We start from the raw sequence: 25633 nt of genomic DNA, 5'->3' as shown, positions 1-25633 counted from the left end.
TCATGGTCATATTGGTGTGAGTAACATTCTCCATACAGAATTACTTGGTATTTTTCATGGACTCGACACCAGTTAGAATGAGGGACTCAGATATGTCATTTGCTATTTTGATTCTCTAGTTAATGTTAGACGACAAGCAAATGTATTAGCTTTATAAGATTACAATTTTTCGCCTCGACACCATATTTATAGTCATACTAATTTGTATTGCTGATATTATCTCTATTGAAATTATGAGCCACTTTTAGTGAAATAAAAATCACTTCTACTGTTCTTGTGAGAAAAAAAAGTTAAGAAAGTAAAACTTTCCAAAGGCTTCTCGGTATCATAATCTTATTTTACTAAAATTTAAAAATGAATACCATTTTTTATTTACTTTAATATTATCACTGTGGTATAAGCTTTTTCGGGGTAAAAAAATAAAACAAATATTAAATCACACCACATTTTATTACTATTATCAAACAAGTCATATTTCTCTTTATTAGTTGCATCGGAACATTGCTATAGCTTTAAAGTAACATAACTTTTTACAACAACCTTTTTATCAACAAACATTTTGAAAGTAACATAATAACTTTCCAGAACCATAGTTTAAAAACTCAGGTTTACCGGAAAATCAACAGAGATGCCACCGATGCAAATACGAAATCAAGATAAAGATTTCCCAATTATGAAATCACTCATTTGACGCAGTCACGTAATCTGGACTATCTGATCAAGATCAGAGTACAACTTTAGTAAATCAAATTCAGAATACAAAGTCAGAACGTGAGAATTTTAATCTTAATCCAACGGTTTAGATTGACAGTATCATGATTGCGTAACAGCTGAGAACAAATCCATCTATCACTCTATCTGACAATGCAAACTGCGTCCGAGTGGCTCTCATTCCCTCAAAGTGCTTCCAATATTGAGACCAACAAGCCATATTGAATTGACTTGGTTTATGAAGATTGTTTTGATCTCAAATCTCTATGCTTCATGAGAGGTTCTCTATCTATATACAAACCTCTACATGGTTCCCCCTCCCCTATAAATCAAAGGGGAGGGAATCAGTGTGTTGACAATCATGTGAAGAACATTGCATTTATATAATGAATGTACATAAGACACAACAATGAAAAATAAGATAATGAAACATTTGTTTGTAATGGAGACAAACATTGTTCCCAACAAAGCAAACTATGCAAAACATTGGCCTTAACTTTTGGTTAAATATTATTAAAGAAACCTCATATCATCATCATAGATAGTCACTAAATGGTATCTTATGACCAATTATTATTTTTTAATCTAAAATCTGAATCTTATCGAGAAACAAAGAACTCGTCTATGGCACATATTGTAACAATGAGAAACAAAGAACTCGTCTAAGGCACATATAGTAATAATGGAATAAAAGAATAATGAACAAGATATTATGTATTTTTCATGAGAAATATTACATAATACACAGGAAAAAATGGAGCAGGGGTTACCAAACGTGGCGCTGATGAGATGCATCCGTCTCACAGGTTCGACTACTACCACTTTCAAATAACTGTATCTTGAATTGAACCGGTCAATTGCCGGCAGAGGGCCTTTTCTAGTATCAAAACAAATCAAGTAATATATCACATATCCACAAGTTAATTGGCAGCGGAAGAGCAACCTGAAGAGAAAAGTTTTCCTCGCAGATCATCGTTATAATCTGGTGTGTCGGAGGAAGAAGGGCAACCTGAAGCTAATCTCAACAATGGGGAAACAATTTTCTCAATGATCATTGCAATAATCTTGTTTATCATATTCAATATGAGAATTCATGACCTCGAAGTGAAATATACTTTTTGACCCAGATGGCGATGTCCTCAGCACAAACCTGAGCCTGAGTACTTCTGAGAAGTACGTCAAGTGTTGCAAATTCATGGACTGCGTCTTTATACTCAAGAACAGGTGCATCGACATTTACCTTTCTAAGCTCTTCTGAGTAAGCTATGGCACGGTCTCTCATCCAGTCATGTTCCGCTACCACTGTTAATGTTGGAGGCATCCGCTTTAAAGGTGGACCGTGGCCTGGGACTAGGGGATTGGCAGCTGGATGGTCTAGGCTAAATTGGTCCTCGGGTAGGAATAGTTTCCATGCCAGCATACACATAGCCTTGTCATAAAAATAAGAGTTTGCTAACTTTATTTCCGAATGTGTGGGCACACTTCCGACAAAAAACGGATACATCAGGATCTGTGCCACCACCTTGACAGGGTCTAGAAGTTTTCCTGTTTCTACAGCTTTTCGAGCTACATAGTTTGCAATATTTGCACCACAACTCACACCAAGAAGAACACACCTGATTCAATATCAAAGAAAAAAATAGTGTTAGGCCATGAAAGAGTGCAATGCGTAACTCCAACACACTATCATCGAAAAGAAACTATGACAAGAAATAACTTAAGCGAACATGCAATCCGAAAAGCTTATCTACAAAAGTGCCAGCCTTAAACTAATGCTGTCAATGCAGGCCTTTTTTTGCCAATCAAACGAAACCTGTTTTGAAGAGGCATAGTGTTATAAAAACTAACCCTGTATCCATCAATTGGATTAAACATTCATGTACTTTTCGAATGGTTGTTCCCATACTAATCAAATAAGTCTTTTACCCATAAAATTCAAAAATTGACAAAAGTTCCAAAGGGATGACTGAGATGCTACTAAATATACATAGAGGGGAAAAAAACAATACACAGGTGGAATATAAAAGGAAATGAATTATTTAAAAATGAACTATAATCGGAAGAAAGGCAATAATGACCAAGTCCAAGGAAAAAGTTCACATAAACTATTGTTTAAGCCCCTTAGGTCCACAAGTCCTTTTTCTTATCATCAACACAATCTAATTTCCATATCCAATAGTGCAGGAAGGGACAAAGGCAACAAACCATGATTAATTTTGAGATCCAAATCAATTAGAACACCATACTTCTCTACATAATAAGTAGTGATAATTTCATCATGCATAAGATGCAATGAGAACACCATACTTCTCTACATAATTCTCTCACTTGTGACTTCAACAACAGAAAATCCTATACCAAATATGTGACTGAACCTGATCAGTTTTTCAGATACATGAAGATGCAATGAGATGTGACCAAATTTGGTATAGATATTTGGTCAATCAAATGTGTAAATAAAACAATGTTCAAGAATAAATCTCTGGACAGAATCCTAGTTGTTTACCATGCCAGACTAAGTCACTCCCTAGTTCAATGCAATTGATATCAGCTAGAAAATCCCAATTCAAAGTTGTGTTGTCCTTCAATTCAAAAACCGTAATATCAAAATAATAATTCAGAAACCCTACTACTGCTCTGCGATGCACAGTGGTCGTTACCCCCTCCCTAACTCACGATCCCATGACCATCTTAGTCTACATACTCTAATCTCTAAATACATTTCAGTCACACGATGAAAGCCACATATTGATCATATCACAACAGTCGTTGAGTAGCGGAGCTATTGCGTAGCTGAGTTTTAACAACAGTCGTTGAGTAGCGGAGCTATTGCGTAGCTGAGTTTTAACAAACCAATATTGTTCCTTGATACGCGATTTAGCACTAAGTTTAGTCAAATAGTGACTATAGCAGTACTTTGTAGATTTTGAACAAACCACTATTTTCCGCAATTAACAACGGTGTGTCATTGCTAGGATAATCATTTTGAATGGCACAATGTTAGTTACCGGTAGATTAGTAGTTTCGATAGTGTCCATCTGTTACCAATTGATCTAGTTTTGACAAGTTCGTTGCAATTGATACGAACTTGAAAATCCCAATTCAAACTTGTTTCGCTAAATTCAAAAAGATCCTACAACACTGCACAAGCCATTACTCCCTCCCTAACTTTAGATCACGTGACCAATTTCTCATCTTACTGTACATAATCTAATCTCTACATACACTTATATAACACAACGAAAGCCAAATAACAATTACTAGTACCAACCAAAGCTTTCAGTTCAATTGATCATATGAAATTCAAAGCAATCACAATTAGTAAATTCGTGGTTACATTAGTTTTCAGAATTTGAACCCTAAACCCCCTAGTCAGAACTTGGAACTCTTCCAATTCCCTCAGTTATCAATTGAACTAGTTATTATATATAAAAACAAATCAATCTACAATAGAGCCATGTTTGGATAAACAACTAAAACAAGCTCTTATAACGTAAAACACTTATTATATATGTGTTTATGTAAAACTATTTCTACAACAAAAGATGAAATAAAGTCAGACTAATTTCATATCAACTACGTTGTTTTCACAAGCTATCATACGCTTATGGAAATAAGCTGAAAACAACTTAAAAAGATGTCATACATTGTTTTCATAAGCTCTTCTATAGAGTCTCACAAGTGCTTAAGCCAACAGATTAGCTCATATAACGTCAATCCAAACAAGCCCTAAATTAAACACAGCACAATTCATTCACAAAGGCATTGATTAACAGCAACAAAAACAACAATGTGGAAAGTGTAACAACCTTGATAGATTTCCATGAGCAGCCAACCAAGGTTCAACCAAAGAAGAAGCACCAAAAGAATCAACAATATGTCTCCTCCCACCATCCCCCGTTTTCTTAACCCCCAAATTCGACTTACTACACTCCGCCAAATTTGCTTGTTTCGCCAACCAACTCAAAACCTTAAATCCATCCTCAAACGCTGCTGGATACCTACTCTCCGGAGCCAACCTGTAACCAACCGCCACCACCACCACATCACACAATTTCGCTATCCTCCTACAAAAAAAATCATTCGCCACCGTTTCATTACTCCCACTCACCCATCCACCTCCATGAAACTGCACCATCACCGGAAGCTTTTTCTTCCTCCGATCATCCTCTACCATTGATGGTAAATATCCTCCATATCCACCACCTGTATTCAAATTATCCAAACAATTCAAATTCTCCAAATCACCACTAACACACTATTCCATGTAAAGTCTATAACAATTTAATTAATATACATTATGAGCATACAATCGTACACATAAATTCAAGGATCTGTTTTCACGTCAACTAATGAATATGAAAAAAGTTTCGTTACTCTCCATTGACTGTATAAGGTTATTGAACACGCATCCAATAATGTTTTTTTTTTTTTTTTTTTTGAAAGAAGGGATCTTATATCATTTCACTAATCAAAGTGTGTTCAATACAATCAAGTGGCTCAACTAGGAGCTCAAAACTAGCTGACAATATGGCCGCCTTTGCTAACTTATGGGCAACCTCATTTGATTGTCTCTGCACAAACTCAACACTAGAGTTTTCATAATACCGACTAAATACGGATTTACATTCATTAATAATAGCACAATATTCCATATAATCTTGCTTATTAGAGGCAAAGCTGCCGGCTATCTTCTTTGAGTCAAGTTCAAAATCTATTGGTCCTAACCTCAATTCATGAACCCAGTGAAGAGCCGATAACAAACCCAACGCTTCTTCAATAAGCATCCAATAATATATCGTCACGTCAATTAATGAATATGCATATTCAATTATATTAACAGATGCGACAATTGAGTTTTATTAGTATACACTGTAAGTGCACAATTATTTATAGACATGCATCTAATAATGTGTTGTCGCGTCAATTAATGAATATGACAACCTACATACTAATTAAATTCATATGAAAACACGTAGATAATCATATTCATTAATTGATGTGATCAGACATCATTGAATATATCTATAAAATAATTTAACAATTTTACACTCTAATAGTAATTAAACTCTTTCTATAATAAAATTAACATTCCTTAACACAATTTTCAACATTATAAACAAATTTTACCTGAATTCAGATTATCCGAATCACCGCTAACACTCTTCCTTCTAACATCCTCCTTCACCGGAAAATCCGGTGAAGAAGGATCATAACTATTTCTCCTCTGCGGCGGCTGTGACAACGAAGACAGCGACAAAATCTTCTCCCGTCTCTTTCCAGATCCTTTCTTCTTTTCCGGATCCCTTAAAGCGGTATCCGGAAGAAAGATTCTAACGGAAAGAGACGTGAAAGAATCAATGTGAATGTCTTTCGTCGCAACACCGTCTGTAAAAGACGGATTTGGCGACGAAAGAGATTCGTCGGGTCGGGTAGTGATGCCGAATGAGTTTGATGGGTCGGGTGGGGTTTGGATACGGGTTTGGAGTCGGTGTTTTAAGAGGAATTTGAAGAATACGCTGTAGAGTTTTACCGCTACCGTTGGCATTTTGAAGAAATGTGGAAAATTATTATGTTATGATAATATTAATGGTTTCATTATGATTAAGGTGAGATTATGAGGTTAATGTGTGTTTTGATTGGGTAATTAGGTGGTATTATTTGGTTGTTAATTGGTTTGATTTTTTTTTTTTTGAAGGTGGTGTTGTTTCAATGGTGGTGGTGTTGGAGAGGTGGGAAGATGGAGGAAGGAAAACAAGAGAAAGAGAAAGGTATTGATTTTTTATTTATTTTAAATAAAAAATAATTTTAAAAGTTTTAAATAAAAGTATATACTGTGTTTTTTTTTCTGTCAAGACTAGACTTTCGACCCGTGCGACGCACGGATCATTTTGACTATAATATATAAGAATAAGTAATGGTAAAAAAAAAAATCCTAAAATAAATAAATTAAAAAATCCTTCAAGTGTTTTCTATGAAGCACAAACACTTCTTAGATTAGGTGTGTCCTGATGTCAGACATGTATTGTGTCCAATACCGACATGACACAATTCTAGTGTTTTCTATGAAACACATATACTTCTTAAATTATTATTGGTGTCGACGTGTTCGTGCCTAAACATCATAGAATGTCTTTGATAATTTATATATAAAAAATGGAACCAAAATGTATACTCCCTCCGGTCACATTTATAAGCAAAAAATGACTTTTTAGGTACATTGAATAATTAATGTATCTGGTCACATTTATGGATTAGATACATTAATTATTTGATGTACCTAAAAAGTTGTTTTTTGCTTATAAATGTGACCGGAGGGAGTAGGTCTTAATTCTCTTTCTATCTTAATTAGCTTAAATGACAAATACTTGCATTTATAATTTCAATGTTTCTTTATTTCATAATTTTGCACCTGAATTTTAAATCTGTGAGGAAATAAATCAAATGAAACTAAATATGCCCTACATATCCAACAATTGATATACATTCTTCAACATAATTATTGCAGTCATTACACTATTTAAGTTCAAATAATAAAGAAGTAGGCGATGACATGAAATCATTTAGTTGAAACAAACGAATATTAAAAAATAAAAATTAAACAATGACAGGGATCTAAAATTCTATTTCCAATCCTTCACATATCAAAATTACAATTGGTTCTCTTCCTTGTAATCATCTAAACTTAATCAAAAAATTGCAAGTGCAAATAGAATCAACATTATACAAATTGGTCACTACTTGATTCCAAAAACCTATGTTACATGAAAACCACTCATGCCTAAATAACAATAATAAACCTTCAAAACAAAAATCAATTATTCTCAAAGGACCCAAAAAAACATTTTTAGCCTTCAAAATCACAATTCCTCTTGTTGTATTGTTTTTGTGTCAAAAGCACCATAGGTTGAATAGCAGGCAAAAACACCAGTTTTCTATAGGTTGAGAAAAAAATTCAAATATCCTTAACTTTCAGTAAAGCTTAGAAACAACTGAAACTTTTGCATTATCTCAATCCACAAACAAAATAGAATACCTTTATATTTGCTTTAGGCACCTTAAGGAATTCTATGTAAATTGTTTTCCTGCAATGAAATGCTAAACACATTGAGCAAAGAAGAAGAATTAACAACAATATTTGGATTGTTTTATTTAGCTTACAATTCTTTAAACTTATATCACACTTAACCCTGCCTTCCCCCTAAAAATATTCTCAAGATCTCTGAGGTGCCTACCATGAAGGAAAGTAATACAGAAGACATTATTTCTGTACATTTAACCAATGCCATCACTAATTCTACATATGTTCTCAACAAAGAGATATAATATATATCAGCACAAAACTATTGAAAAAGCATGGTGACAACAACGATGGTTAATTCTTCATCCCATCTCTTTTTCTTCTACTATTCCTCTTTAATCTGCACATAAAAAATGGCGCCATCTTCCTTCAGGAATATGAATAGCCACAGTGGAAAACACATAAGAAAAGTGAAGAAATATAATTTGTAAATGCAAAATAAAAAATATAGAAGCATAAAAAAAAAAAAGAGTTTATACAATTCAACTAACCTTAGGTTGCTAGTATATGAGAGGGAAGAGTGTGAAAGAAGGATTGGAAAGGTTCTGCCATAAAGAAAAACGAACTGGCATTTCCAAGATGAGTATATGAACTTTTTGAGAGTATGCATGGCATTTATATACTGCAGTTTAGTGGGCTGCGTTGGAAAGATAATTGAGTGGGCTGTGTTGGTATCTGTTTAATTCTCCATTGAGTATACCAAGGGTCACTAATATATCAGCCAAATGAATGCATTGAAAATGATAAAAGAAGCAGACCATTATTAATAAGTTTCGGCTGTGAGGGAAAATGTACCAAAACCCTCTTTCTTGAAAATTCGAAATTCAAACAATGAATGGAAAATGAGGGAAAAATATTAGGGTTAAAGTGATTAGCAACTAATGCAATAGAATTAGAGGGAAAAAATTAGGTTAAGGGTGTGTTTGGTAAAATTAAGCTATAAGCTAGCTTATAGCTGATAAGCTAGCTGATAGCTGAAAAGCTAGCTTATAGCTGATGGCTGATAGCTGAAAGCTTATAGCTGAAAAGCTTGCTGATTTAAATTAAAGTGTTTGGTAAAATTAGCTTTTGAAGTTATTAATAAATATAAAATGACTTAAAAGTACATATATGTTTAATATATTATAAATTTAATTTATAAAAACTTATAACTTTTTTTTACCCATAAATATTTTAACTAAGAATTTATCTTAATAATTTTAATTTATTACAAAATATTTTTATGGAAAATTATTTCTTTTGATTTATATTGGTAAATATGTTCAAAGAAAAAAATAGTGATGTATATCTATATTTTTTTATGGAATAAACTAATATTTAGATATGAATTTAATAGAAAAAAACCGTATAAAAAAAATCAAATCTAGAACAATATTGAAACCAACAGGAACAAAAAAAAAATCAAATAGAAACCAAAGAAAGGCAAAGTGGCAAACCGTAAAAATTATTAAGCACTACTACGTGGGAAGTTAAGCGGGTAGTTCTTTTAATAAAAAATAAAATTAAAGGTTAAAAATGGAATAAAATGTGAAAAGCTACCGGCTATAAGCTAAAAAGCTACTTGGATTAGCTTCTCAAAAAACGTTATAAGCTAATGAGAAAAGTTTTTTACCAAACACATCTCATTCTATCAAAACAAGCTTATAAGCTACTCCAACAAGCTATAAGCTAGCTTTTTTATGTTATCAAACACAGCCTAAGTGATGGCAAGACCTAATAAGCTTTAAGAGTAAGTGAAGTGATGAAGTGATTTAGCAAATTTTTTTGTTGCAATTGGCACTACAAGAAATTTGCCATATAGCAACGGTCACTTTTAGCAACTGCAGAAAAAAGAGTTGCTATAGATAAAATTTAGCAACCGATGTTCCAATACCCCGTTGCTATAGGTTAAGAATGAAAAAACGTTTTCTTTCTTTCACATGACAAAACTAAAAGAAAAAACAAAAAATAACAAACCTAACTTCAAATACTCACGATTGTAACAAAAAAAAATCACTACTCTCTAAATCCATTGAACCTCCAATCTTGGTTCTGTATTTTTTATATTTATCATTCACAAATCTTTGTCCCGTATTTTATATATTTATCATTCACAAATCTTGATCTCTGTGTGTTTTTTATAGTTATAGATAACAATTTCTAGTTTTTTACTTCTACACTTGATTTTACCCTTAAATTATTCTACAATTTGTAGATAAAACATGGCCCGTGTATTATAATTATTATAAACTTTGTAGCAACGATAACATGTCCCGTGTATCATTTTCAAAAAAAAAAAAAAACATGTCCCGTGTATCAGTATTAGTTTAGTCAGTGACAACTTAACCCGTGCATTTAAATAGGATCACTAAAAACTTTTCAAGTGCATGATAATTTAGCTTAATCAATGTCAACATTTTAGTGCATTTTATAAATGACAGCTTGTCTCATGTATAATAGTTCTATTTAATTGATGCCAACTTCTCTCGTTCATTTTAGTAATTTCTGAAACTTTAGTATATACCCACTTATCATACACATTTTAGTTGATAAGGGCTCAATGTCATTGTAGAATTGTAGTGAGGCGATTTTCTAAATACTATATAAACGTTTTACTATGAACAATTGTTTTTTCTTTATAAATAACAACTTGTACCGTGTATAAAGTTAGTTTAGTTAGTGACAACTTATCTTGTGCATTTGAGTTAATTTCTGAAATTTTAGTCAACCTCACTTCTCCCATGCATTTTAGTTATCTACGAAATTTCAATTAATGTCCGCTTATCCCATGCATTTTAGTTGATAAGGGTTCAATATCATTTATCATGTGCATTAAGTTGATTAAGTTCTTTATTATTGTAGAATTTAAGTGAAGTGATATTATAAATAATATAAAAGTTTTATTAGGAACAATTTATTATAAATGACAACTTTGTTTCGTGTATTAAAGTTAGTTTAATCGGTGACAACTTATCAAGTACATTTGAATTAATTTTTTTATAATATGTATTTTTTTCATTAGTAATATGGAATTATTTTTATCTAATTTTTTAGCGACGCATATTTTATAAGGGTAATGATATATATTCTACATAAAAAGTTTTTTCTAATTATGTTACCGTGAAACAGATGGTTTATTTCCTTGTATTTGCATCGACGACACACATTGTAATTAAATTTTTTTAATAAATTAATTAAGGATCAACATTTTTCAATGTTTTTTTTTTTACGTTGAAAAACAATTTCATTATCGAAAGTCTGGCAATAAATCAAATGCCAAGACTGCAGAAATACAAGGCGGAGTTTCTTCGACCCATATGCAATCTAAATTCTTAAGAGCATATTTAGCTAAATAAATTATGTGTTAGATTAGGTAAAAATACATAATTAAGTGCACCAATCAAAAAATATATTCCATTTTATTTGCTGACAGTTCAATATTATTGTAGAATTGAAGTGAGGTGGTATTCTAAATTGAACCATTAATCATTTACCATTAAACACATAATATAATTAATATATCTTAAAAATAATATTGTTTTTAAGTGTATATATCTCCCTTCTCTCAAAAAAAAAAAGTATATATATATCTCCCTCACTATTCTACACGTTCAACTCACACCCACTTTGTAAAAAAAAAATCTCAGACACAAATTTTTATGCACAAACACAACACAAAAAAAAAAATCATATATTAAAAAAAGGATATATCATACAAATTTATTTGTTTTTAATTATTCTCCTACTTTTTTGCTAAAAAAAAAAATTATTCTCCTATTTTTCTCTCACATCTCACTGTCTCCCCCTTTATTTTGATTTTTTCTTCTCTTTTTTTAACTGCACCTATTTAACAGCAAAACAAACATAATCTTCATTATTTGATTTTTTTCTCTCTCTTCACTTATAGAGAAAGAGAATCACAGATCTCATCTGGTCTCTCAAACAACCCTAGCCGCTCCACCTCTTTTGTGGCCGCCTCCACCAACCCAAATGGTCAAACCAGATTTATTTCTTCTTTTTTCTTTCCATCAGTTATTTTCTTTCCATCTTTTGTATTTCAAAACATTGAAATTGTAGCCTGAGCTCCATCCAAAATTCTCTATTTTTGATTGATTAAGAGCTCATCCATGAAGTTTAATACCAGATCTATAACATTCATCATATTAACTCTCTTTTGGGTCTATTATTTTCACGATATGGCGCCTCTAACCACAAGAGATCTTGTTCTTCTCCACCCTGTTCATACATGCAACAACAAAATTAGAGATGTATAAAGATATGCTTCTGTTTCTTTTTTCTTTTATTTTATTTTTCTTCAGAATATGTATATATTTTTGGGTTATTTTTTTTTTAATTAGATCTAGAGTTTTGTAAAAACAAATGCTAATATTAGATCTGAAGCAATTTGATTTTTATTTGTTCTAGATGTATATTGATTTTGGTTTATAAGAATGGTTCTCCTTTTGGAAATATAATTTCATCAGTAAATTTTAGTTATTTACTATGTTTGTATTTATTTTCTTTTAAATCGTTTTTTATTTCTGTACAATTTCTTTGCAAAGTAGTTTTGTTTTGTTTTTGTTGGTAGTAGTTTTCATCAATTTTATGTTTTAATGTAGAAAAATAACTTACACGAAAAATGCAAGAATACGTTGTTTCTGCTACTAAATAAAATTACTTGACTTACATTATCCAAGTCATCTTTTTTTTTTCTTCTCATTTTCCCATTGGCAATCTTCATTTGCTGTTATTTTCCACATAAAAAAAGTAAGATTGTTAGAGATTTACAAATACCAGATTCATCATGTTCTTTTCATTTTATATATAAATCTTTGTTCTCTCTTCTAATACCATGAAATAATTTTTTTAATATCATACAATAAATTGGTCAACACAAATTTATTTCCTATAACTCTTAAAAAAGTTTTTTAATGGTGATATTCCATTGAAAAAACCGTAATGGAAAAACTTTGTAAGAACATAAGTATTTCAAGTAGATTGTGCATAATGTAAAACTTTATTAAAGATATGTAATAATCTATTTATTATAGTTTGGATTTGAATGTTTGGTATATTGTGCAGTAGAATTTGTGAAGTACATGTACCTGGAAAAAAAAAAAAGTAAACTCAGGTGATTATGTCATGAAGGACATGAAAAAGAAAAAAATTTGCAAAGAAAAAATAAAGATGCTATTGTTGCCTTACCCATCTTTCTTTATTGTGTTCTTCATCTATAAAGAAAACATAAATTTTTCGTAAGAAAATAAAATGAAGATTAGAAAGATGAATGAGATGAAGAAAGACATGTGAGAAAAAGTGAGAGAAAGAGAAAACCAGACAGATGGGTATTGTGAGATTATTGAATCTCATATAAAAGAGTTTTGAAATTTGAAATTTAAATTTGAGAGTTTGCCCCCCAAAAATATTGGGAATATCAATGTTGAAAACATTGAAAATAATGATATTTTTAATTGATCTTTCAGTTAAGTGAGGTCATCATATTAGAAATTTAAGGAAAAAGACCATATTTACCCCAAAATATGAGACATTTGCATTAAAAAGGGATAAGGGCATTAATAGGTTTTCCACAACATGTAAGGAAAAAGACCAGATTTACCCCAAAATTTGAGACCTTTGCATTAAAAAGGGATAAGGGCATTAATAGGTTTTCCACAACATGTTTTTTTCTTATATTAAAGGAGATTAATTGTCTATTTTTAATGATGTTATTGAGTACAAATAAGGACAACCCAAAAAACACTTGTCTTTTTATGTCAAGGACTGATTAATTTGTCTCAATAATACAACAATGTTAATTACTCCATCCGTTTCACAATATTTATCGTTTCTAGAGAATAGTTTTGTTTTAAATTACTTGTCGTTTTTCAAGTTTCAATTCAACATTAGTTATCGACTTGTCAATAATATCATTACATATTTATTGTAGAGAAAAATAATAAAATGAAATAATAAATGGTTTTGGGAAATTATTGACTTATCATTAATTATTGACTTATTATTGTCAATAATACCATTACCTATTGATTTTGAGAAATTGAAGCAGAAGTGTTGTTTTTTATAGAACCAAACATAAGCTTAGTTTAGGGGTGTTCGCAGTGCGGTTTGGTTCGGTTTTGAGGGTAAAAGTCATCCGAACCGCAAGATAAAAAAGCACGCGGTTTGATTTGGCTCGGTTGACTTTAAAAATAAAATCCAAACCAAACCAAACCAATGCAGTTTGGGTTGGATCGGTTGGTTCGGTTTTTTTTCGAGACGATACTATGGGCTTGTTTGGTTCAGCTTCTGCCCAGCCAAAAGCAATTCTCTACAGTGTCAAAAGCAATTCTAGCCAAAAACAACGTGTTTGGTTTGGCTTTTCAGAAGTGCTTTTATCCTCCAAAAGCAATTCTCCATGAAGCTACAAATCCTAGCTTCTAGCTTTTCTAGAATCAATTATAAACAGTAAATATTATATTTTATTATTACAACTTATTATTTTCCTTTATTGCCCTTTATCAATTCTCATTCTTTATCAATTCTCCTTTAGTTATGTCTATTTTAGTAATTATACATTCAAAAGCAATTCTACATAATTGTATCCAAACATAAATCAGTTTGTTTAATCAATTCTACATAATTGTATCCAAACATAAATCAATTATCTCAGAATCAATTCTGTCAGAATCAATTCTATCAGAATCAATTCTGTCAGAATCAATTATATTCAAAGCTGAACCAAACACACACTATATGTCGTTTACAACATTAAAATCAAGTTAAAAAGCTGAAACACAGCATATTTTCAGTAATGATTTAAATTTCATTAAATATTACAATTTCATTTTCATTTTACAATGTTTCCAACAACACATACCAAATTAAAACACATGAACAATACGTAATCCTATTTTGTAAGAAATGCAAAAGACAAAGATTTTATCATTCTCTAAAATTTCAAGTAGCACATAAATACATTTTTTAGGCAAAAAGCAAACAAAGAATCTAACAAGAGAAAAAATATGTCATTTTATAAAAGTTGAGTATTGGTCTAGGTGAAATATGTTTAATTAATATTTTACTTATGTTGCGGTTTGGTTTGGTTTGGTTTGGTTGGTAAAATGAAAACTGCAAACCAAACCAAACCATGCGGTTGAGCAAGAAAATGATCCGATTACATCCGAACCAAATGCGGTTTTTGCAATTTCGGTTTGCATTGGTTCGATTTGCGGTTTTTCTATTGGATTGGTTCGGTTTTGAACCCATGCACAATTGTATTTATTGATAAAGTAGTCGGTTTGCATTGGTTCGATTTGCGGTTTTTCTATTGGATTGGTTCGGTTTTGAACCCATGCACAATTGTATTTATTGATAAAGTAGTGGTAGACAAAGATAAGTTTTAGATTTTGAGATTTCGAGTTCGAACTCTGCTACTATCCTTGAAAATAGGAAATGTGAATTATTTTGTAAGTGTGGAGCCCTAAATTTTCTGTTTTGGATTTCTGTTTTGATTTTGATGCATTATTATTTGCATGTGTGTTCACGTGGGAACTGCATGTAGTGGCCTTTGAGGGTAGTAGGAAGTGGTTATGGTTACATGAATGTCATTCTTACAGGGTGGATTAGGAAGGAACTGTCTTTTGAGATCTATCTTATGTCATGTTTTTGGCTCATGTCCTAAATGTTCTTTCTTTAGAAAAACAATGTGCAAATGGTCATAGTTGCTCCAAATATTACACTTCTCATCTTCAATTTATTTAAAATATGTTCAAAAATATCAGTTGTTAATATGGTTTGAGGGTTGTGTAAGTCTCTGATAGTTCATCATGTTTTCTTTTAAGAAGGCAAATTATTTCTTTTAAGAAGGCAAAAATCATGATGAAAACACTATAGATGAAAACACTTTTGAAGTTGAAGGCGTTGAAGATTAAGACATTGTAGGGATCCAGTGATAGAGTTGAGTTATAATATTTTAGAGGTCAGATATCATCTGTAGTCTTTTAAGTTAAATGTTTATAAGATATTAGTTTTTTAAGTTTTTATTTATTACAAATTGATCTTTTATATTTATATTTTAATTTATAAATAAAACAAATAATATGATTAATTCCATCAATACTTACATGGAAAATATCTTTTACAATTCACTAATTCCACCTCAGCACCACATCATTTAAATGGGAGGGGGTCCAAAAAAAATTCTTTGACTTTACAAATAGGGGGATCAAAAAGTTGGTTTTAGAAAATGGGGGATCAAAAGTTAACAAATTTGAAAATATGAGGATCAAAATTGCATTTTTTTTTAAACTATTGTTTTGAAGAAAGCAAAAGTAGTTAAGTTTCAAGTCATATGAAAAAGCATCTAAGAAAATGCACATAAGGTTTTTGTCATATTGAAAATTGTATCAAGGAATATTAATTCTATTGTAGAACTTACATGGTAATATTGAATGTGAATTGCATGATATAATGAAAATTATAGGTTAAAAAATGTTAATTGTATTAAGGAGAGTTTTCACTTTGTCATAAGATATGGTTCTTTAAATGAGAGTTGCATGATGAAAACTAAATTGGTTCATGTTATGTGGTTGTATCATGAAATTTATTGTTGGTGTACTCCTTAAATGGACTTTATCTGGAAGTTATGCTTAAGAAAGAGGAAGAACTTTAAGGAAAGGGGAGGGGTTAGAAAGAGATGAATCTCTCATCTTGTTTGTGAGTGTATTTTTCAAACGAGAAAACAAAATTATGAATATATAATATTTACTTTGAGCATAAAATACAAGATGGGAGAATATATACTCTCCATTTTTCATGTCTTTCCGCTCTATTTGTTCTCTAAACTCTCCCTCCCAGTTCCCCTCTAAACTTTAAAACTTTGTTTATTGACGTGAAAGTAATGTAGGAAATATTATATTAATCTATAATCAAAAACATAATAATTAACTTGACATTAAAAAACTCAAAATACGAGAGAATGAGGAGAATGAGAGGATCTAAATCTTCTCTTTTACCTTTTTCACTCCTTCTTCATCCTTCACCAAATTGTGTCTATCTCTCTTGATCTTCTCTTTTTCTTTCTCTTGATCTTATATTTTATTTTTTCTCTCTCTTGATCTTCGGTCTAAAATTTAGAGAGATATATACAACATGGTGAAAGAGGGAGAGGAGGAAAATGATGAGAAAGATATGATCTAAATTGTGAATGGGAAAATGCAAGGTGATATTTGGAAAATAATATAAGTTATATAATTCAGTGATTAAAGATATATTTTTGTAGTTCTTAGTTATATAATTCATTTCCGTCCTTTTTTTTCAAATAATTCAGCAGGGGCACTCGTTAACATTTTTCATTAAATTATTTTATTATAAAAAAATCAAATATTTTGATTTCAAATGCATTGATTACACATATTTTTATAAAAAATTATTATTTAAAGGTCTTAAAGAGTACCCAAGAACACTCATTAACATTTTCATTAAATAATGATAATAATAAAATGGATTTTTTTTTAAATATAACTAAATTATACTAACAAATAAGTCAATCAAAAAGATCGTGTCTGACTAATAAAAAAGATATAGAAACAAATCAAAACAAATAAGACAATCAAAGAATGCATTAAAATAAGTGTTTGAAGCATAAGGTCGCGTCATTAGCTGAATTGTGAAATACTTTAACCTCAGTGCTACATCGAAGAAAGTTTTAAGCTCAAACACTTTCACCATGTCAAGTAATTCATCCAAACCTCTCTTGTCAATTGTCATAGAAAAATGCATATTCTAATTTTAATATTAATTGATCGAACAATACTAAAAGTTTGAAGTTCCATCGGTACATTTAACACTAAAGATGGAATTGAGAGTGAGAAATATTACATAAAAAGGAGATAAGGCGAAATGGGTTGGCTCTTCATCAAATGTTGAATGTTTGGGCGAACAATTCCGAGTAACCTTTTGGAGTCACAATAATGCATATCAGCCAAGGCAATAGGAACAGAAAACCCACCTGTTTCACTACATACACACACATTCAATTCAATCATAAAACCATAAAACTATAAGCACAAAAAAGAAAGAAGAATATTCATCAAGAGCATGAGCGCGAGGAATGGCGCAAACCTTTTTTCTAACTCTTCTTCTTTGTGCCATTAGCAGTGCCGCTACTTTCTTTGTTTGAAATGAAATTAGAAAAAGGGTAACACTTTTCCGGCTAACTTGAATAGTAAATCTTTTCCTCTTCCCTAATTGATGATGGGACACGTTTATTTTATTTTTTAAATAAATAAATGGGTCATTGAGTAGTCATTGAGTTGATCAAAATAATCTCTAACGTTAAAATTGACATTAACTATTTTTATATATTGATTGATATGACAATAAATAAGTACTTATAGAGACTAATATGAATATATGACAATAAATAAATACATTGAAGGACTAATATGATAATATTAACAAAGTATTTTAATGCAAAATACTATTTTGATTAACATATTGTACAATCAAGGACTATTTTGAAATTTTTATACACTGAAAACTATTGTGACTACTCGTTACACATTTAGGGACCAAAATGATTATTGTCAATTTTTTAAATAGAGTTACTGCTGGCTAGTTTTATGAATTATTTTTTAGGCTTAATTACATTTTTGATCTCCTCCTCTTCCAAATCTCATCTCCCATAGACTCTCACGTAATCAATTTCCGATAACAAAACCACTACCCCAAATCCCTCGCGTGATCCACTCAATTACTGCACAATTTCATCAATCTCTGGATAAATCATAATCTTCAAGCCATCCATCCCCAATAACATCATTGTTTTAGTCTTCACCGTCGATTCATTTCCCATTAATCGTTTCATCATTGCAATCTATGTCGTGAAACCACTCCCTCAATTCAACGACCTTGGCACTATACGATCTCTCTAGCAACTGTCTAATCTCTCCCTCCTCCCCTAATCAACCAACTCGATCTTCCTATATAATGGTGCACCGTTGATTTCAACATACACCGTCAGCAATGGGCAATTGTGATTATCTTCGTTGAAGCATCCATCTAGAAGTTTATTAATATAAGTTTGTTTCAACTTAAACTAAATTATAGGCTTCTATTGTTTAGTCAAACCAGTTCCTATAGTTTAGTTTTAATTTGTTTCTATAGTTTAGATAAAGTCATATGTATATATATATGTAACTTAAATCGATACAATCACCGAAAACTAATTCAAATCTAACTTTTAATGGTATTATGACCCTATTGTGTTCTAACAGCGAATTAGCCATTTTTTTATTTCTGTTTCACAAACTACGTCGTCTTCATCTGCAGCCTTAATAGAATTCAACCTTTAATACAATTTTCCCGTCAAGCTTGATGGCACAAATTATCCTACTTGGCACAGGCTTTTCATGAATCTCCTCACAACCAACAATCTTGTTGGTTATTTCACAGGTTCAACTCCTTGCTCAACCTCTCCATTGGTGAAAACAATGTTCAGACTGAAAATTCAGATTATATTTATTGGGGTCGCCAAGACAGCCATATCACTATTGCTATCATGACCTCATGTGGTCCAGAAGCACAAGTTGTTATCGCATCTGCAACCTCATCTGCCGATGCCTGAAGTTAACTCAAAAAGCCTACTCAAATCGTTCTCGTGCCAGAATTATGTCACTCAAAAGCACCTTGCAACCATTTCCAAAGGATCGTCTTTTGTTCACGATTACCTTTGGAACATCCGCCATAGGGGACGATTTGACTTTAATAGGCCACCCCATTGATAATCTTGTTATTGTCGTTGTCAATGGTCATGGACCCAACGTCCGTGAATTCAGCACTTCCATTCGCACGACATACACACTTCTCCAATTTGATGAATTATTTGATAAATTGGTAGACTTTGAAATTCACCTTCAGTGTGATGACAACAAGTTGTGTCTTTGTTTGCCCCAGTCACTGCAAATAATCGTTCCAACCAGCCGTAAGCTCAATCTCACAAACCCTTTTCATCCGCATTAGACTCTACTCGACCAATCTCAATATTTCAATACCTCGACAATTGTGGCCATACTGCAAAGACTTGCTGCAAGATTCATGGCTATCCTAAATTTTTTGCAAAACCTCATGCTCATCATGTGGAAAAACAGAATTATCATAACTCGTCTTGACTGCTAGATTCCGGTGCTTCCCACCATGTTACAAATGATCTTGCCAATCCCACCTTTGCAGAAGAGATAACTGAACCTGATCAACTCTTTGTAGCTGATGGTAAATCTCTCTCTATTCTGCAAAATGGTAAGGCTGCTACTATCACAACATCATCAGAACCACTTGCTTTATCTGATGTCTTGCATGTTCCAAATGTTTCTCAAAATCTTATTTCTGTTTCACAATTATGTAAAGTTAATGATGTTTCAATTAAATATTTTCCATGGCACTTGGAAATTAAGGATTTGAAGACAGGGAGGATGCTGCAAGAAAACAATGAAGGCAACCTCTACACCTTACCATTCAACCGCAACTCAACTCAACTTCATCATGCCATCAAGATTCTTGCATTCTCCGTTTGGTCCTCAAGTCCCAAAGTTATCATTTGTTTCCTCCAATAACCATTGTTTTGATTTCTTAGCTAATAATTAAGAGTCATAAGTAGTCTTTCAATACGTCTAGTTTATCTAGTAAGAGTCCTTTATCTTCTCTGATGCATGACCAGGGGCGGACCTGGACTAAAAATATTGGTGAGGCACAATTTTTTTGCGGTTAAATTATTAAATAAAATGTACACATAAGTAGCAAACGTGAGTTAATTGCCGTATGTAGCGAGGGAATTTTGGGTGTAAATGAGCAATTTTAAAAATGAGAAGAGTGATTTTAAATAACATATGTAAATATAAGGCCCAAGCCCATAACAACAAACACACATAACCCTACATATTTGATACTCACAGACACATTATTGCAGCCGCTGCCATACATCTTCTCTTTTCTGCTTCTTTCTTCTTAAGGTTCCATGGTTTCTTCATCTTTTTTCTTTCTTACCATGGTTTCTACATAAGATTTCTTCTTCTTTTATACTGGTACTCTGTTTGTGATTGATGTGTTTACATTAAATTTATTATCTCAGTTCAATGTTTCATGTATGGAGGGGGAAAAAATGAAAAAAATCAGCTGGGCTGGTGTGGCACTTGCCACACCAGGACCTGTTCAGGTCCGCCCCTGTGCATGACCCCTGCTCCTTTCCTTTCAAGTAATGGATTTTCGTATTATGTTATTTTTATTGATCACTATTCTAAATATGTGTGGTTGTACCCGATGAAACAAAAATATGATGTTTTTCATATCTTTCCGACTTTTAAAACTCTTGTTGAAAACCAATTAAACTCAAATAAAAACGCTTTATTCTAATAATGGTAGTTTTTGTTTTGTACTAGAAGCTTGTTTCACGTTAGTATATTTATTTTGTTTTGTACTAGAAGCTTGTTTTCCACCTAAATGCGAAAAATGCAGAAAGCATGAATCAAACCTACCTTTTTCAACAATTGACCCAACCACTACGCCATTCCACTGTTTGTGTAATTCTATCACGTATAATTTATACTATATTGCATCGTACTTTTGTTTTTTCTTACTTTTCTCATTTTGTGTCTTTATACTTTGTTTTCAATTCTTTTTCTTTTGCTTAGAGATTGTGACCAATTTAAATTTTAAGAGGCAGTACATCAAAATTTACTTTCAAAATGGTTTAGAAAAAAGGTGGTTGTAGAAAGCTATAACGTTACTTTCAATAGGGTGTTATCTAACTTATTTCTAATCTTTGTTAACATAGCTAATAACATTGCAAAACCCTAAACCTAATGTTTTGGGCGGGAATGATTGTTGACCGTTGATTTAGGCACCAAACACATCTCAACGGTTGATTTCCAAGCTATTGAGCTGCTCCCTGTAATTATTACTTCATTCAAAGTGCCTTACCCTTATTTAATTGCTATCAGTTCCCCTATGAAGACTTTCAACTAAAGTGAGTTGGTTTCCAAGGCCATAATAACAACACACTCCTCAACGTGGAGGTAGCATTTAACTGTATTAAATTTCCAATATTGTTTCCAAAGACTATTTTCTATTCCAACACATAGTGCAGTGAACCTACTACTCCTTGGAATGGTCAAACAATAACCAAAAACTGTAACCGTAAAACAAACAATGTACGGTTAAATTCAAACCAAAATTGTAACCTTCATCTTCTTCATTCTTTCTCTCTTCGATCGATTCAAGTTTTCACAACGAACCAAAGCATTCCTTCATCTCGAACGGTTCGAATCCGCCGAGTCAAGCCTCTTTGGTAATCGCACCATCTTCTATAACGATCGTCAATCTAATCATCATCTTCAATTCAAGGTTCGCTCCATCCATTTCTTCTTCGCATTGCACTTTTCTGATTTCGTTGCCAACAAAATTTCCGTAACTGTGGAATCTTGATATTTTTGGCATTGTGTTGTTTTTTTTAGGATTTTAATTTCTGGATAAATTTCTAGAGTAAATTGGTGATATTTCAATTGGAATTCGGTGAAATTGTAAGTATCAGAGTGTGAGGATTGGAGTACGATGGTTCAGATTGAATATTTTGCATCAGTTTTAGGTACTCCTTCTCTCACTTTTTTTAATTAATTTCTATCAATTTGTTAAGGTTTAGAAATCTCTACCACCACTTTATCTTTGCAAAACATTTTCTTTTTCTCTCCATTGAATCTTCAATACCTCTTCTATTAGGTCAGAATTTATCTTACTCATGGTTCTGTCAAAATGGATTCTACATCAGAGCTTTCCTTTGGCAAGAAATGCAGCTGTTTGGAAAGAAAAAAACAAAGATAGAGTAATTGGTGTTTCCAGGTAGTGGAGTTTTTTATAAAAAAAATTCAGTTGTGATTTTTTAACCTAACTATCTGCATGAAAGTTGTTATTTTTAAGTTTGTAGAAGAAAACTGTGAACTTTTCAACTCAAAATCGTTGGTTTCTCTATTCATTTGTAACATTTTGAGCAATACCATTTGTTAGATTGGTTGTTTCTTAATTTTTGTTTTGAAAAGTTTCTAGCTTTAGTTAAAAATAGTTGAAGAACTAAATGAGTTTGTGAGTTTCTGTTTAATATAATTTCTATTATGAGATGACATCTTATTTGTGTGTTTGCTCATGATGTTTTGTTTGCTTTGTATTTTACTTTGTTTTTGTTACTTATGACGATTATTTTGGTTTTGTTTTAATAATGGAGACCATGAAACACGAGTTTTAGAATCAAGTGTTGTTTGACAAAATATATCTCTATAGCCGAGACGGCTTACTTGATGCCAATGTGTTTGTTGCTATGTTACATGACTTTGTATGAAAATGGATTTTTTAGATAGTTTTCTTCTTTCTTTCTACAAACTTTTTAATGGTTTCCGGTAAGCAAAAAAACTATAACCGACTATGAAGAGCTTATGTTTATTTAGCCCATATTTAACTAAATTCCAACAAGTTCGACACAAAAATTAAATGTGCAGTTTTGAAATTTACAGTCAGTTAATTGACATTTGATTTTTAGGAATGAATATGAAGTGTTTTTGTTTCTCTTGCAAAAATTTCATACTATACTGATCCATCTGCTAACATGGTTTCTTTGGAAAAGTTTTGGAATTTTTTTGTCATTCTATAACATGATATACTTAATTACAATGAGTTTTACATCTCTATTTAAGAACTTGGGCATCTTCATCGTTTGCTTACTTGCTTTGGTATAGATTTATTGAGCATAAATACCTGGAGTGGATTGATTAAATTCATCCGGTCAAATTGGATTTGTGATATGTCACAACTCACAGTGTGATTAGTTTTAAACTACCTATACATGTTGTGATTAGTTTTAAAGAATGCTATAGTAGACATTAAGTTATAATAGTTTAATCTCTGTTTGTTTATCATCTTCTACAAGTTTAATGTATGAAACTAATACAAAGTGATGAGGGTAGAACCTTGAATGAAGAATGACTGCTATGGAAATATGATAATGTTCCTGGTATGACAGTAGTACCTATTAGAGTTGTTTTCACATGTATACATCTTATCTCTTTCTTAAATGTTGATAAGTTGGTCATTTACATGGTTTAATAGGATTTGTGAAACTTCTTATGAAGACACTGTTTTTTTGTTATTCAGATTTATGGACCAAGTTTTTGATGTGAAAGGCATCATGCAACATTAAATTCTGGATCTGAGATGGTCAATCCATTAAGCAACCATGAGACAAAGGTTTAATTTTACACAAGCCTTGACATTGTTTCTTTTTTGTTCAATTTCTGATTTTTGGATTTTCTATTTGAAGATTTCGATATATGTAATATGGTACAATACACATTACTTGAACGTGCAAATTCGGTAATCATTTGAACATCGGTTGACAAAGTTTCTAATTCTACGTATGACGTGAAATGTGGTTTGATTAGCAAATCAAATGAATAAAAAAGGCAGGTTGAATGTCATTTTCTTTCCACATTTAAAATTTCAATATTTGTTGGAGACTAACAAGTGTCCATATACCCATGTTTTCGCATTGTCTTTTCATGTTACTGTAGACTGCTACAAATTGTGTTGTGCACTCTGAAATATATGGTGATATTAAAATATGCAAGAGAAAAATATTTTATGGTGCTGTTTTTTTTAATATTAAGATTTTATGCTACTATGATTTGGTTCTAAAAATTAATGTATGGTATGCGATCTGGTGGTAAAACTTTTTTGTTTAAATCATAAATAGAGAAAAGCGAAGTTATCGGCATGCTTTGCAAGAGAGTTTCAGTTGTAAATTGCTTATGCTACATATGTAACATTGCGGATTCAAATGAAATTGAAACTTAGGTAATGGTTGAAAAGACTAATGGTAAATTATACTTCAAGGATGATTGGCATGGCATGGCTTGAGTGAGTAATATAAGATGACTCACAAAGTTACCAACAACTAATTGACTGCATCTGATGACTGATGTAACTTCTAGAATTCTGGTATGCACTTAGTTTCAAGTTTCTTTTTAATTTGTAATATGAAAATAAACTTAAACTTGGTTTGGATTTTGTCGAAATGCTCTGCTAAATAATGAGACATAACTGATTTGGTGGTTTACTTTGGCTAAGATGGAAATGTGTATTGAAGTTTCTCCATGATTCAGATATGACTTGCACAATTTTTGGAGAGTGGGCTAATTTTTGCAAAGTACGAAGGTTCTTTGAAGGATTGTCTATCAAGCTTGGAAGCATCTAATAACAATGTCATACATGTGAGGACTGCCCTACGATTTGGTCTGTGAACTAGATTAGTCACACCTATAGGAAATCCTTCAATCAAACCTCTTTTTTAGACAGAACAATATTTTAAGAGAGGCTATTGTGTATGTGGATTGGTGGGTGATGTTGGTTGGCGTGTTTGGGTTTAGGTGCTGCTGCAGTTTCAGCAGCTGTGGTGGCTGCCTTTGGCTTTCCTTTTGGTGCTGAAATCTCCCTATCGGTTCTGCTATGCCTCCAAGTTCTTTCTGCTATAGTGATGACTGTGATGCATGAGTATTCGTGGGTATGCTATTGTTTTGATGACTATATAGTTGTTGTCATGTTTGGCCTTTTGTTCTCATTTATACCACATCATAATGTTATTTTGGCTTTGGCTGGGTTGCTGTTTTGCTTGGATTTTTTGGCAGCTTTTTCTTTGGGGTGTTGGGAGGTTTGTTTGATTTTGTCCGGTGATCCGTCTATATACGACACCTTATTTGTATTTTGCCTTATTAACTTTATCCGCAATTGATTTTTGAGTGTCTTGCCGATTAGGGAGACCAAAATTGCAAC

The 25633-nt window shown here is 31.9% G+C and overlaps 1 protein-coding gene and 4 long non-coding RNA genes across 9 annotated transcripts; 1 reads left to right on the top strand and 4 right to left on the bottom strand.

The window, feature by feature from the left end:
• Positions 1–1310: 1310 nt before the first annotated feature.
• Positions 1311–6549, bottom strand: LOC146913317 (putative carboxylesterase 11). The gene is made up of 3 exons (XM_085716511.1): positions 5842–6549; positions 4521–4917; positions 1311–2327 (listed from the first exon to the last, which is right to left on the bottom strand). Exons 1-3 carry the CDS (start codon positions 6257–6259, stop codon positions 1790–1792), a joined length of 1353 nt encoding a protein of 450 aa, XP_085572637.1. The 5' UTR covers positions 6260–6549; the 3' UTR covers positions 1311–1789.
• Positions 6550–7316: 767 nt separating this feature from the next.
• Positions 7317–8399, bottom strand: LOC146913316 (uncharacterized). Its single transcript, XR_015015590.1, has 2 exons — positions 8284–8399; positions 7317–8159 (listed from the first exon to the last, which is right to left on the bottom strand). It is a non-coding gene; the product is annotated as an uncharacterized LOC146913316 (long non-coding RNA).
• A 3048-nt stretch (positions 8400–11447) lies between these two features.
• Positions 11448–12693, bottom strand: LOC146913315 (uncharacterized). Its single transcript, XR_015013391.1, has 2 exons — positions 12459–12693; positions 11448–12007 (listed from the first exon to the last, which is right to left on the bottom strand). It is a non-coding gene; the product is annotated as an uncharacterized LOC146913315 (long non-coding RNA).
• Positions 12694–12812: 119 nt separating this feature from the next.
• LOC146913314 (uncharacterized) lies at positions 12813–13100 on the bottom strand. The gene is made up of 2 exons (XR_015013393.1): positions 12977–13100; positions 12813–12876 (listed from the first exon to the last, which is right to left on the bottom strand). It is a non-coding gene; the product is annotated as an uncharacterized LOC146913314 (long non-coding RNA).
• Positions 13101–20220: 7120 nt separating this feature from the next.
• Positions 20221–25633, top strand: LOC146913313 (uncharacterized). 5 transcript variants are annotated; one of them, XR_015013398.1, is made up of 6 exons: positions 20221–22165; positions 22276–22406; positions 22538–22657; positions 23960–24052; positions 24659–24802; positions 24967–25633. It is a non-coding gene; the product is annotated as an uncharacterized LOC146913313 (long non-coding RNA). The 5 variants fall into 5 exon arrangements; XR_015013400.1 differs by having other exon boundaries at positions 21563–22165; positions 24698–24802; XR_015013399.1 differs by having other exon boundaries at positions 21563–22165; positions 24932–25633.

The sequence above is a fragment of the Medicago sativa genome, chromosome 6, assembly GCF_051527215.1.
Source record: "Medicago sativa cultivar Bolivia chromosome 6, Bolivia_mono, whole genome shotgun sequence".
Classification (NCBI taxonomy): domain Eukaryota; kingdom Viridiplantae; phylum Streptophyta; class Magnoliopsida; order Fabales; family Fabaceae; genus Medicago; species Medicago sativa.
This window is presented reverse-complemented; position numbering and strand designations above follow the sequence as displayed.